The following is a 13366-nucleotide window of genomic DNA, read 5'->3' as shown; positions in this document are numbered from 1 at the left end:
ATTATATTATGCAGTGTAAATAGTTGTATTCTGGGTTTCTTTCCAATTTTGTTTTCACTACGTTGTAGCTTCTCCCAAAGATATTTTTATCTACAAAAACTGTAAACAAACCACACAAAATATAGGACAGTCCAGTAACATTGTAGAAAAATGCCTGACTACTATGAGCAGGTATTTAATATGCATGTGTATTCGCATACACATTGTTTTATGAACTGCACACTGCAGCTGAGGCAGAGGTGCCAAATGCTTCACATGAAGCTCAGGTAAATTCCCAAGGAAAGTCCTTAAGTGTTGGGTTTAATTTTTTAATAGAGAAACTTTATAAAAAAGTAAATACATGTTTCAATTTTCTTTGTAAATATTCAGCCATAACAATTGCAAATGTACAGTGGCTTAGCAGCACTCCCCATGATTAAGCATAAAACACAGTTTATATCAAGCGCAGGAAAAACTGGTGTCCTCAAGTGAACTGTGAAAATTAAGACTTTCTCATGGACCAGCTGATTACAGGCACAACAGTTATAGTGAGACCAGAAGCCTTGTTTTCACTATCATAACTTTTACACAAGAAAAGAAGTTCAGCAGATGCTTGAGGCACAACCTCTCCAACCCATTGTGGCATTTTGCAGTTTACATGAAACTGGATGAACAAACAGACCAACTACATTGATGATGAATTTAATTTTGCATATTATAAATTTTTGAACCTCATCAAAATAATTAAACAACAAATCTTAATTCAGATCCTGTGAGTGCTGAATAGAAGAGAATCAGCCTAATCAAATTTGGCCAGATTCCAATATGGTTAATTATATTTTGCATATGTAAAAATTCTTTTTACCTAAATTGGAAAGAAATATTTTTACTCAATTCTTGTACCCAGATGGTTGTGTAACACTGCTAGTACCACTAGTAGTGTTTTCTTCTTTGCACTAACCCCTAATGCAAAGATGCATTTCAGCCCACTGTTAAATAACTCTCTTACTTATCCATGAAATCACCTGCCCATGCAGTAAAGTGAAAATTTTCCCTCCCATTTTTAAACTCAGCTAAAAGCATTCAATAATTTGAAGCATGCCAAGTAAAGCGAAGCAAAATTATTACATCAGAATTTATGTCATTTATTTTTTCCAAAAGTGAAGTATTACCTTTCCCAATGGCTACACACATTGGGATCTTCCAGATTCAAAGACACAGTTGAACCCATCCAGTGGTACAACAGTATGACAGGGAAGCCAAAAAGGGAGTTGAAATGAACAACCATTTTTCCAAAGAGACAACTGTGAGAAAACAAACAAACAAACAAAAAACATTAATAATACCATACAGAATATGAAGTCGCTAATAACGTTGACCCATCTATAATCAATCTAAAAATCTAAAGCAAGGAGTTCTTCAAGGAGCACACACTCCTTGTCCAGCAGCAGCAATACCATGCCCATTTTGGAAGAAGAACCCAAATGGGGCAGTTTCACACGACATCAGCTGGTGGACAAACTGCACCTCAGAGCTGCTGCTGTCCCCTCCAGCTGCAGCCACCCAGGCTGGGTGTGCTCAGCCAGGCTCTGCCCACACTGAGAGGAAGAGCTGAGGTTTGGAATAAAGGCTGGCACTTGCTCAAGACCACAAGAGTGGAGAGGCTCAGCTGTGACACAGAGACAGGAACCCTGCACGTCCCTCGTTTACAGGAAGGGTTTGTGCCTCTCCACGTGCTCCCCATGGCCAGCGCTGCCCCACATGTCACCCTGCACTCTCACTGCTCTTTAAACATGAATACCTAAAATTTAATTCCCTGTCCTCAGCCGGCTATGCAGTTTCCAAACAGAATAAACATTCATTTAAAAAAAGCTGTTGTAGTAACACAAAGGTCTAAAAATATGATCCTAACACTTTTACTAAGCAAATCACTTTATTTGCATGCTGAAACACTCCTAATCCAACAGGTCATTAATCCACAAATACCAGAATGAATGCTATTAACATGTAATTTATTTGTAATGACTTAAGCTACACTTCTGTTTCAGTGAACATTTGACCTTATTTCCTCACTTAACACACTACTTCTAACATTACATGGCTACAGAGATAAAAAAAATAGATCTTTGAGTCTAATCTGTAGTATAATGAGAAAATAATGTCTAATAAATATGTTTGACTTAATATAAATACTTTTAACAAAGTTAATTAATCCAGAAGCAGCATTTTCTTACTTTAAATATTATGGAATGGACTAAAGCAAACTACATCCATCACTTTATTTTATGAGAAAAAAGACCACAGGGCCATGAGAAAAAAAGAATCAAAATAGTCTTACTTAACCCTTACTTTAGAAGTCAATACAAAAAAGCTCACAGCAAGAAACTTGTATTTAAGGTATCTGAAGATACAGAGGTGATCCCATTTTGCTAAAAACTGTTCTTGAAAAATCAGGCTGCTAAAAGATATTTCATGGTCTGTAACTATTTCTCTGCATGCAGCAAAGTAGTCAATGTGCACTTATTTAAAGAGCAGCTGTATTTTCAGCTCATAATGTGAAGTGGTGATTTCATTGAAAATATTCACTCTGATTAAGCAGACTGTAAATGATATTTCCCTTATTTTTTTTTTCTTTTATTCTCAACTTCAGCAACTTTCCTTTTGCAGGATACATTTAACAAAAATTAAAATTAAAAAAAAAAAAAAAAGAAATAAGAATTTGCATGAACCCCCTAGAGTAAAACTTGATTGCATTCAGATCTTTTGCTTAATTATTAAGGAAAATCAAAACAGAAAATCAGTACAGCTGATTAGCATTGCTAAAGTGTTGATATTAGCAATAAAAGATGTAGATGACTCATTTAACTCTTGCTGTCTATGGTTTGCACCATGAAAAACTGCTCAGAGATTCACTTTTCATACCATATATTGCTCAAATTATCTCAGCCAATAACACAATAGTATTTTCCTTACCTACACGTACATGGAACCTGTAGTTTACACACTGAAAATGTTCATTTTGAGGAATGCCTTCCCTGTGCAAATTGAAACAGAAAAAAACCCAACAAATTTAGGCTGGTGTTTCACCACCAGGACTTCCCTCCACAACAGAACAATAAATCTTATTGCCTGTCAGCTTTTTATAGAGCATTTGAGGCAAAATCTCTTGTTCACACAGCTGTATCTTTATTCCTCTTTTGGGCAGGTCCAGTGTCAGTGCAGGTCAGACTTCGCTTTTTCCCTCAACTATAATGCAGACTCATGATTTAAAAATTTTAACAGGAAAGCAGTGCAGCTACATGGAACAACTGTAGAGTACTTCTCTAAATCTCTGTAAACTAATTGAGTAAATTTAACTTGTTATATATTTATTATACAAAAATCAGATAATCAATAACAGTCATGTTAAGAAGTTACCCTGATCACCCCAAGATTTATTACAATTATTAACAAGTTCATTTTAAAATGGTAATGGGTAACCATTATCATTACCATTAACCAATTTTTAATGGTAAGGGTAACAGGTGTACAAAATATACTCCCATAAATTACAGGTACTCCCCTAAAATACATTTAAACTTGAGCATCTGAATTGCAAACATGAATTGCATTTGTCTCACTAGTAAGCTGAAAAATCCTGTATGTGCCATACATAAACACAGATAATTAATCATTAATACCCAATATCTGAGATTTTTAGGCACTTTCTCTGCCATTACCAACTGTATTGACACTTTTTGTTTGGTTTGTTTTTTTTCCCCCCATGTGGAGTTCAGGACAAAATCAGAGAAAGAATTCATAACTTTAAAAAAAAAAAAAAAGTGCTTCTTTTTTATGAAGTGAAAATTATGACATGCTTACAAATTAATCTCTCTACCCACCCAGAGCAGAGCCACAGGAAAAACTGAGGGCACAGAACTCTCCCTCAGTTTTGTTGTAATAAAAGGTAAATAAATACAGGTGGAACCAGGGGGAGGGCAGAACAAGGTTTGATGGACTGTAAAAGAAAAGAAGGTTGCTCAAGGCTGCAAAAAAAAAAATTTTTTTGGTCAGCAAAATCAAGTGCTGCCAGAGAATTAACCAGGATTAGAACTGCATGAGCAACAGAGAATAGTACGACACAGTTGCTAACATGACATAATGGACCCAAGACCAAGGGAAAAGCTGATGCAGCTTTTCCGTTACAGTTGCAAAAGCATTTTTTACCATTGAAACATTAAAAATGCTGCAGGAATGGGACACTTAGTTAGAAGACGAACTCCAGAGTAGTGAGAGCCTTTCATACTCTGTCATGGCCTATCAAAGGTTTTACAGCACTCAGTCCTGCCTTTATGCAGTGATAGGGCAGAGGGACATCAAAATGTTTTCTGAGCTACAAACCCATGGCAGCAATCCGCATGTACAGCAACTGCTACTTCAAAAAAGTCTTCTCTATGCCCATCATAGTTTTCTCCAAATTTCAAACTGAATTGTAAACTAGAGAGTCATCTGCACAGAGGCCCTTGCAGGTGTCTTTGCCTTCACACTCTGCAGAGCACCCCACACAGACTAGGTGACTGCAACTGGAAATCACAGTTCCACATGAGATACAAGAGTTTTTCTAAACATTTTTCGATGATCACTTCTTTGGTCTTTCACTTCCTTTTCCTCTTCACAGAGCCTTTGCCATAACACTCCTCACCCCTGAGGCTCAGCTCCTCTACCAGGGACAAATTTGCTTATTAAAACATCTCTCTCATGACTGATGTAAGTCAGAGCAAAATTTGAATCTGACCTAATCTTGTCAATGATGATTAATCCCGTGTTAGCTACCATGAAAAAAAAAAGCCCACACAACTGATTGCTTTTATCGATTACATTAGAGAATTAATGGATAAAGAGCAGAAGGCGTTTTCCCTTTGGAAATCAGTAAATCAGTTTGACACTTTGTCACATGAAATCTCACTCATAAAGCAAATACGAAATAACCTGAATTAGGAGCATTATCACACAGACCTTAGGCTGGCTGAAGATGTACAGTCACAGCAAATGGAAACTGACTGGTCTTTTCCCAAATCCTCAAAACATGTCACACCAAAGGCAGCACTGATTGTCACTGTCACAGGGAGGTCAGGACAGACCAAGCTGAGACTCTGCCTGACAGAAAATGTGTGGGACCTGCACAGCCAGCATGAGAGTTTGCTAAAGGATAACCCAATAGTGCCCTGAACTGGAGTGCCCTAAACTTTCACACCCTCCATGATCAGAGATTATAAAAGCCCTTCTTATGCAGCTCAATCAGATCTGACCATCTTCACTTGTGCTGCTTTACTTTCAAACCTCACTGTGAAACAGACTGACACATTTGGAGAGGCCAAAGGTGTTGAAGATGAGCTAAGCATGTGATGTGGGAAAAACTACTCCTTTAGACTTGTGTTCAAAGAATAACCAAAATCAGGGGCTGAGTGTGCTGGAACAAGTCTCCTTGGTGGAGACAGATAGGCTGCTGCTTTTTTCAAGTTACTATGAAAAATAGATCAGTAATAAATTACCATTTTTCTTTGGTTATTAGATTAGATAATTTTTATTTTTCAGTCTCTAATTTTCAGAGGCTTCTAAGAAACTGAGGTTAATGTAATCACACTGTTTGTCTGTGTGTTCTGGCCTCTGCCCAATAACTTGTAAATTTATTGGTCACTTAAACTGGTAGCAAGAAAGGGGAAGAAGTCTTGAATTGTGGAGTTCCAGAGAATCCAGTGACAATGTACAAGTCTGCAGGAGACCAGGCTTTATTTGATGGAATTATCAGTTTTGAAAGCTACAGCATCACGGTCCTTTAAACAATTTCACAGAATGAATCTCTCTACCATTCTTACTAAATATAAATAGAATAATATATTACTTGATCTTAAATATCAGAGAGCACCCTTCAAACTATATTAAAACTGTAAACTGGAGTAAATTTTTTGAGTTAAACTGTATTTTTAAATTTTTTTTTCTACTTAAACGATTTCTGGTGGAAATGAGGGAACAGAAAACTTTACCACCCCGCAAATATGTGGATTTGCAGCAGCAATGCCACATGGTTGCAGACAGAACAGGTGTCAGGGTAGCATGGATGGGGAGCTGCAGCACAGACCCAAAAGCATGGGGATATTGCAACAAGGTCCTCAAGGACTCCGTCCTTCCCTGCAGAACACTCAACAGTATCTTTTACAAGACCGGCTCTTACTGCAAAAGATCACAAGAGAGTTTCCTCTAGGAACTGTCCTCTTGAAAAGCAAGATTCTCTCTGGCCTGCTGACTTCACTTACTGCCACAGTGAGAGTTTCTGAAGCTGGTAAGCTGGCAGGGACCATATATCCACTTATCAGTCCTCTTCTCCCTCAAATTAGCATTAAAAGGGCAGGAAAAGAGTCTGCGCAAGGCAAGGAGGCATGGTAAAGGCAAATGCCAGCACACCAGATACTCTGCAGATGGAGTCATTATTATTCCTCAGAGAAAGGCTGCCAAACATCACAAACATAGGGTCACTTCACTGTAGCTGTCATTGTCTGTTCAATTAGGGCCCTTTCACTTGAAAGTATTTCCATTTTTCCCAGCAGATGGCAAGTATAGGTGTTGAGCCATTAACGTTACTTATAGCCCATGGTATTGTATGTCTAAAGATTTTTTTTTTTTAAACAAAAATCTTTTGGCTAAATATGCTGCCCTTTCATATTTTTTTTTCCTACCCAGATTCAAATTTACCAAATAAAGACAGTTAAAGCTGTGTAGAATCCAAACAAAAGTTTCTGAAAAGCACATATTGAAAGGATGAAATAGCACCTTGAACATTAATCCTGATATGCTTCTTTTACACACGACATTTCAGGTGAAACACAAACTCTGTCAGGACCATACACACAAGGGACCTCTCAGCCCTGGGCATCTTCCCCAGGGTGGATGTTGGGAGCTAACAGCTAGTTCTCAGCAGAAAAGGCAAATAACATATAATTTAATAGTATCTATACAGTACAGGCTTGAGACAAAAATCATATCCCCCCCCTTCTCTCCCTTTCTTTTCTTTAATTCATATATTTAAAAATATTTTTTCAAATAATGTATTCCTTACTGAAACATCTCTTTATAGTAATCCCAGGTTTATTTTAATAGCACAGGTGAAGACTATAGGATTAAGTAAAAATGGCTGAATGCATGTGCTTAAGAAGAATTATCTCTGAAATTAGGTATTATTATCACGTATGAAAGCTTTATTATAGAGTTACATGATAAAGATAGCTGTGTCAAATTTTTGTCATAGTCCCTCAGCCATATAACACATTTATCAGAGATCAGATTCTGATACTTTTTTTTTTTTTTTTTCCCTAATGGGAATAATAAAAAAAGGATATTGCATTCATGGATGTAACTGTGAAAACTTTGTGGTTGCTGACAAGTTGTCTGGGACAATCCTGTGGTTGCCTAAATACACCAATGCCCTGGTTCCACTGAAGTGGAAATTATCATTCACGGTTTTACCCTCTCTTGAACAAAGTTTCTGTGATCCCTCTTTTCCTATTACCAGCCTTCCAGACACTGTGTCACTTTCAGTTTATTGCCAGGATATATAGGAGTACAATCAAGGCACTCAGATAATTACTTTAGCTTCCTATGCAATTTATGATCGATTTCAAATGTGCCCACCTTCCTTTTTTAAAAGTCTTCTGCTTTTCAGCCCCCTTCAAAGACAGCCTCTGTTTCCTTCCCTCTCCCATCACGTGCATGTTCTCTTTCTCCACATACATTTTCACCATACATTAGATTCTTCCCTTTCCTAGACACAGCCTCTGTTATCACTGGCAAAATTCTTCAGTCTTCAGCTCCCTGCACTTGTCACAGCCTTTCACTGGACCCTTTCATTATGAAAATGCGACATACAAACTCCTACATTTGTTTGTAACTTCTAGCTGCTAACAAGATGTTATAATTTGTGAAAAAAATTGCTGGCATCTCTGCCTCAGTACCTTTTTGTCCTTGTAAATCATCTAGTGAAATGCCATTTTACATATAACACCTAGCAGAAAATAAAGTAGTCTTTCCAGCTAGCTCCTGTTTTCATGATTTACACCAAGCATTACACTCCTGTAATTCTTCATCACAGCTTACAAACTTCACTTTTCAAATGATCTGCTTAAAAAAATAAAATTAATTAATTCTGATGCTATTTCTCCTTAACAGCTTTTGGAACATTTCAATGCATTACAGATCAGTTTTTCCACCTCCAGCAATCGAAGCATCTGTGATTCACTGCACAAACCCTCACACACCACCACCACCACCCTACAAGGAAAGTTCAAAACATTTTAGCAGTAGAATGGGGAAAGCAAAAGCGTTTCCTTTGACAGTTCATTCACTCACTTCTACCTTTTATTTTGGTTATTCGCAGAGGTTGGAATGGATGTAGTACTTCTGCACTCCAAGGGGAAAATGGAAGAACATAATTCGAAACCAAAAGTGACTGGTTAATTCTAGTATTTTAACAAACCCACAATTAAATGGATAAATCCTATCTTTATTTAAGTCTTGAAGAACTTCTGCCTTGAAGAATTTTCACAGGGATTACAACACAAACTCAAGAGGCCTTTAAACTGAGCAACATGCAAAAAAATGTGGTTTTCACAGTATACTGGCTAAACACATTACATCATCCACAAACATTAATACAAATTTAAAACTATGTTTGCAGTTGTGGAACTCTAGTACTTGAGGAATTCTAGTATTTAGTCTTCCTATCTGCCAGCCGAGAAAAAAATAAAAATTCAACTGAGCCAGGTGCCAGTGGTGTCTGCAAGTTTCTGCAACTGAAGATACATAAACATGCAGGTGAATGCACACACACACAAACTATTCAACACACTTCTACAGTATCAGCTGAAGCTGTAGGACAAGATGCTGTGCTTTAATGAACAAACAAAAACCTCCAAGAAATAAAACCACTACCAACACTTGTGGCAGGCAGTAAAAAAGCAGACTCTTTCTAAGAATGACTAACTAAACAACTTTGTATTTTATGCCTTTTAATATTAACAAGAGTAGTTTCATATCAAAGCTTCCTCTTCTGATTTGTTCAGATTTATCAGTATCAGTTTTCTCTTACCATAAATTTTAAGGCACCTCAAATCATTAAATTTTAAAATTAATTTTGTCTAATGATGAATCAGAGGCCTTTTTAGAAAAGAGTGCCCAATATATCAGTAGACGGAACTAATGATGGCAAACATCTTAGAAGCTCCAACAATCAGAAAGCAACTTTTTTAGGTTGCAATTAATACTGTTTATCAAGAAAATTTATCTTACTTTAAAATGTTAATTTACCTGGGTTACAGATTATTTGAAACCTTTTTTAAATGCCTGCTGCTGATTTCAGTTGAGGGCAGTGTAATTCGAATCCAGAAGAACCAAGTTTTTATCAACTTGAACACAAGGCCCTGAATCCCAGAAAATATTATCCTTCAGGACACATGTTGACTCCTTCAAGCCCGTACCTCTTTGCTGTGTGCAAAGGGACACCAGTAGCACAAGCACATATTTGTCATACAAAAAAACGGTCTGTTCATATCATTGTCTGACAAAGCACCTTTAGTAACAAGGCACCCTATTCAGAGATCTAATTTTTGCAGACATTTGTATGCCAAATTAAAAAAAAAAAAAGAAGAATCTCTATGATGGTGGGTTTAATGAGGTACTCTGTTATTCTCTGCAATAAAAATTAAACGAGAGAGACAGAATTCTTCAGCTTAATTGCCACATCTGTTATTAGGCACTTTACTTTGATTGACTGGAGTGTATGTGTCAGAGACTCTGCCAGAAACAGGCAAACTTTGTAAAGTAGACTTATAACTTATAGCCCAACTGGCACTAGCAGCATCTCTGTTACAGCTTCTGCTGCTTCTCAGTTAAAACTACAAGAACGTTGGCCTTGGTTCAGTCATTCATTAAAAATTAAAGTAAGCACTGCAAATTGTGCCTCCTTTTTTTCTCTTTTTTTTTTTTTTCTTCTCTTTCTTGAAGGTAAATTAAAAGCAGTCCCTATTTTCAGGAGGAAGAGCAGTAGTTATCTGAATGTGTGAATGTGTCATGTCTCAGTAATGGATGAGAGAGACATCAGCAACTCAGAATTTGGAAATTGCACCTCATGAAATTTCAAATTCAGTGGTGCATCTGCTGCCTTAATTTGCCAGCAGATGAGCAAAGGGCTGAGGGGACAGTGACAAACAGCACAGCATTTACAGAGGGACTGAGCAATCACAGTGAGAGAGCTCCTAGGAAGAGCAAAAATGGAAGGGACAGTCTCCTCTGATCTGTATGGAAACTCGGGATGAAACCTGAACTCAGGAACTGCCTTTCTCTGAAATCCACAGATCATGACACCTGGTGAAAACCTCAGGTATCTTGAGCTGGCCAGCAACTGGTTTTATGACCAGCTGATTTTTCCTTTTGGCTCTAGAACCCACTCTTAGCATCTACTGACATAGCAAAATGACATTTTCTCCATCAACTAACTCCTTTTTTTCTGATTTCACACAGGCTTTCTACCAAGAGCACAGAAATGTATGTTGCTATTGTAAGTATGAAGACAGACAGGCCAGCTGCAGTACTGCAGAAAACTAGTTTTCATCCACTCCATCCAGTAAGGAGCAAGGGATTATCAGACCTTCCTTACTAATTTTCTCTGCTGCTCCAGAGAGTGCAAAGAAACCTAAAAGTCTGTGTGGAAGAGCAATAAAAACTGCACCAATACCTATTGCATCCACTCCTAAAAGGCAGAAGGATGCTTGTGTGCTGGAAGCTGAAGTAAAGCTGCCCACCACGGGCTGGGCAAGCGATGGACATTTGGCCTGACCCAATCTGTCAGCTGCCCACTCAAGTAATCCATGCAAAAATCTTTCTTCTCTCTGGAGGGCAGATTGGGACACACTAATTCTCCCCCTCCAGGAGAGCAAGTGACTGTTTTTTGGAAGGAGTCTGTCCCAATGGGTGAGACGAGCCAGGGCAGATGCTCTCTGTCACTGTTCAAAGGTTTTTGTTGTGCTCTCAGGAGTTCAAGGCTGCTCCATGCTACAAGGGGATCAAGGAAGTTTCCACACAGCTCTCTACTTTGAGATCTCTTTTGCAAGTATCTGTTTCCCCTCAAGCTAGTGAATACAAAGCAAAAAATAGCACTCAAGCACATATATTTTAGACACATATTATGTAATAATCTCACATACAGTATTTTAATTGAGATAACTCCCTACAAGACCTATGACACTTCTTCTAACACTGCAGGGCCTTTTGTTCTTGAGGCTACACTTAATAACCGCACTGTGGAAACACATGGCAACACATGGAAAGTATTTGGCTCCAGCCTGTCTAAGTGTTTCATCTTGTTTCACAAAACAAGTCAACAGCAGAGCTGAAAACAGAATTTGGATCTGCTAGTCTCCATTTTCAACCCACCCACAGGACCCATGCCTCCAGTTTGATATTCTGCCATGATGACAATGACATGAGCATCATGCTTATGGTACTAACTGGGTGTAGCAAATCATGAAATACAGACTTCTGGGTCCTAAACATTTGCAAAGGAACCACCACACACAATGTCACAACTGAGAGAATTTTTTTTACAGATTTGGGTCACCTCTGAAGAGGCAAATAATGTCCTCTCGTCAGTCTGCTTTTTCACTTGTTTTTTTTCCCCACCAGTGGTCTTGTTGAAAACAGCAACGAAGAAAAACACACGCATATGCCGAAGAGAAAACATCAGCGCACTAAAGTTTTGCTATTTCCCTGGAGATAAGCCATGCAGGGTAATTTTCATAAGTCTATTGAGAGACTCCCACAAGAGAAGAAGATTAAGTTTGAAGTGTGTATCTAGAAGGCAGGCTCCAGAAATGTTACTCAGTGGCACTAGACATTTTTGAAGTGATTGCAATGGACTTAATTCCAAAACCTCCTTGCACAGCAAGAGGCAGCAGCAACCTCAGGCTTTCCTCACAACTTGTCTCACTGCTGGATGAGAAAGGGCATTTCCTCCCTGCATCCCGGCACTACTTCAGCAACAAGCCAAACAAAACTCTCTTCTCTGAAGTTGATCCGCTGTCAAAATATGCACAAGAAAGGTTGGCAATCTGCAAAAGCCCAAAAAAATATTCTCCTGCATATTAGTGGTGCAAACCAGAACCCCAAACCACTGCATCCTTTGAGGTTCACTTACCATGAACGCATATCCTGGCTGTCATTATTCATACATGATGCAAATTGGCATGAACTAATGTTCAGCAAGAAAGAATGGAGCATATCTAAAAAGTACCTTAAAGTTGCAGGAGAACAATATTGCTCCAGAGATGAGATTAAGTCTCACAGCTCTCTGAAATGGGTTATGGAGATGGAAAATTTTACTTACAAGCAGTGGGGATACTTAAAATAAGGAAGCATCTCTCTTGCAATGTTTTTACTTTACTCTTTCAACAACTAGTCACCTAATCTTCTTATTCAATAACTAAAAATGCAGTCCTTTGTGGGTTTAGATTTTAAACAAGTTCCCAGGAAGTAGTGATTTTTTTTCTTCAGAACCATCTTCTCTTTTAAAGTGATGGAGGCCTGTGGTGTACCTGCACAGCAGAATCTGCAATGTGTAATGCCTTTAATCCAAACCATTCCTAAAGCACAAAGAGCACCATATGCACTCTCAGCAGAATTCATCACAGTGTTGGCAATTCCACTTTTGTCTAAAAGAAAATTTAATTATTAAAAGAGGCCAGTTTTTCTGGCTTTGGTGGAGGCAGCTTTGGTATATCTGGATGACACAGATGTGTGTGTCGTCACAAATCCTAAAATGCATGAACAATGAGTCTGGCATCATGAACTTCACTGCAGCTACTCTGGAAGTTCAGTGATCTCATTTGAGTCACTCCTGGTTTACTCAATGCAAGTGAGAAAACAGGACCCTCAGCCTCTGTACAGTTAAACCTTTTATTTTAAAAGAAATAAAACTTGCTAAAATTAATTAATTAAAAAAAAACCCAAACAAAAACAAACGAACAGAAATTACGCTCTTTGCAGACTGATAAAATCTTCATGAACTCCACCCCTCAATTTAAAATACGCATTTCAATCTCACTGGCAGGTACCCTTCAGAAACAGTTGTTATCTGCAATATCAGTCTGGGGGGGCGGGGGAAGAAGACTAAGGAAAAAAAAAAAAAGATTAAAAGATCAAGTTACTCTTCACTTCCAAACAAGCCCAGCCACAGCTGTACATCAGCTTCCGAGCAACTGCTCTACAAACACACAACAGGGCTTCTGTCTTGCCACAGGGTTTGCTCGGGTCACCCGCATGTGGCGTGGATTAAAAAGGCAGGAAAGCTCCATTACGGAGCAAA

The 13366-nt window shown here is 38.2% G+C and overlaps 1 protein-coding gene across 1 annotated transcript in view; it reads right to left on the bottom strand.

Moving 5' to 3' along the window:
• Positions 1-13366, bottom strand: part of MEGF10 (multiple EGF like domains 10) — an 85077-nt gene that overhangs the window by 65229 nt on the left and 6482 nt on the right. Inside the window, exon 2 of the mRNA XM_083883776.1 lies at positions 1152-1283. Within this exon, the coding sequence (XP_083739902.1) occupies positions 1152-1267 (116 nt within the window). The 5' untranslated portion in view covers positions 1268-1283. The remainder of the gene's footprint in view (positions 1-1151; positions 1284-13366) is intronic.

This window comes from Zosterops lateralis, assembly GCF_965231275.1.
Source record: "Zosterops lateralis genome assembly, chromosome: Z".
In the NCBI taxonomy this organism is placed as follows: Eukaryota; Metazoa; Chordata; class Aves; order Passeriformes; family Zosteropidae; genus Zosterops; species Zosterops lateralis.
Note: the sequence above shows the minus strand (reverse complement) of the source record. Positions and strands in the feature narration are given on the sequence as shown.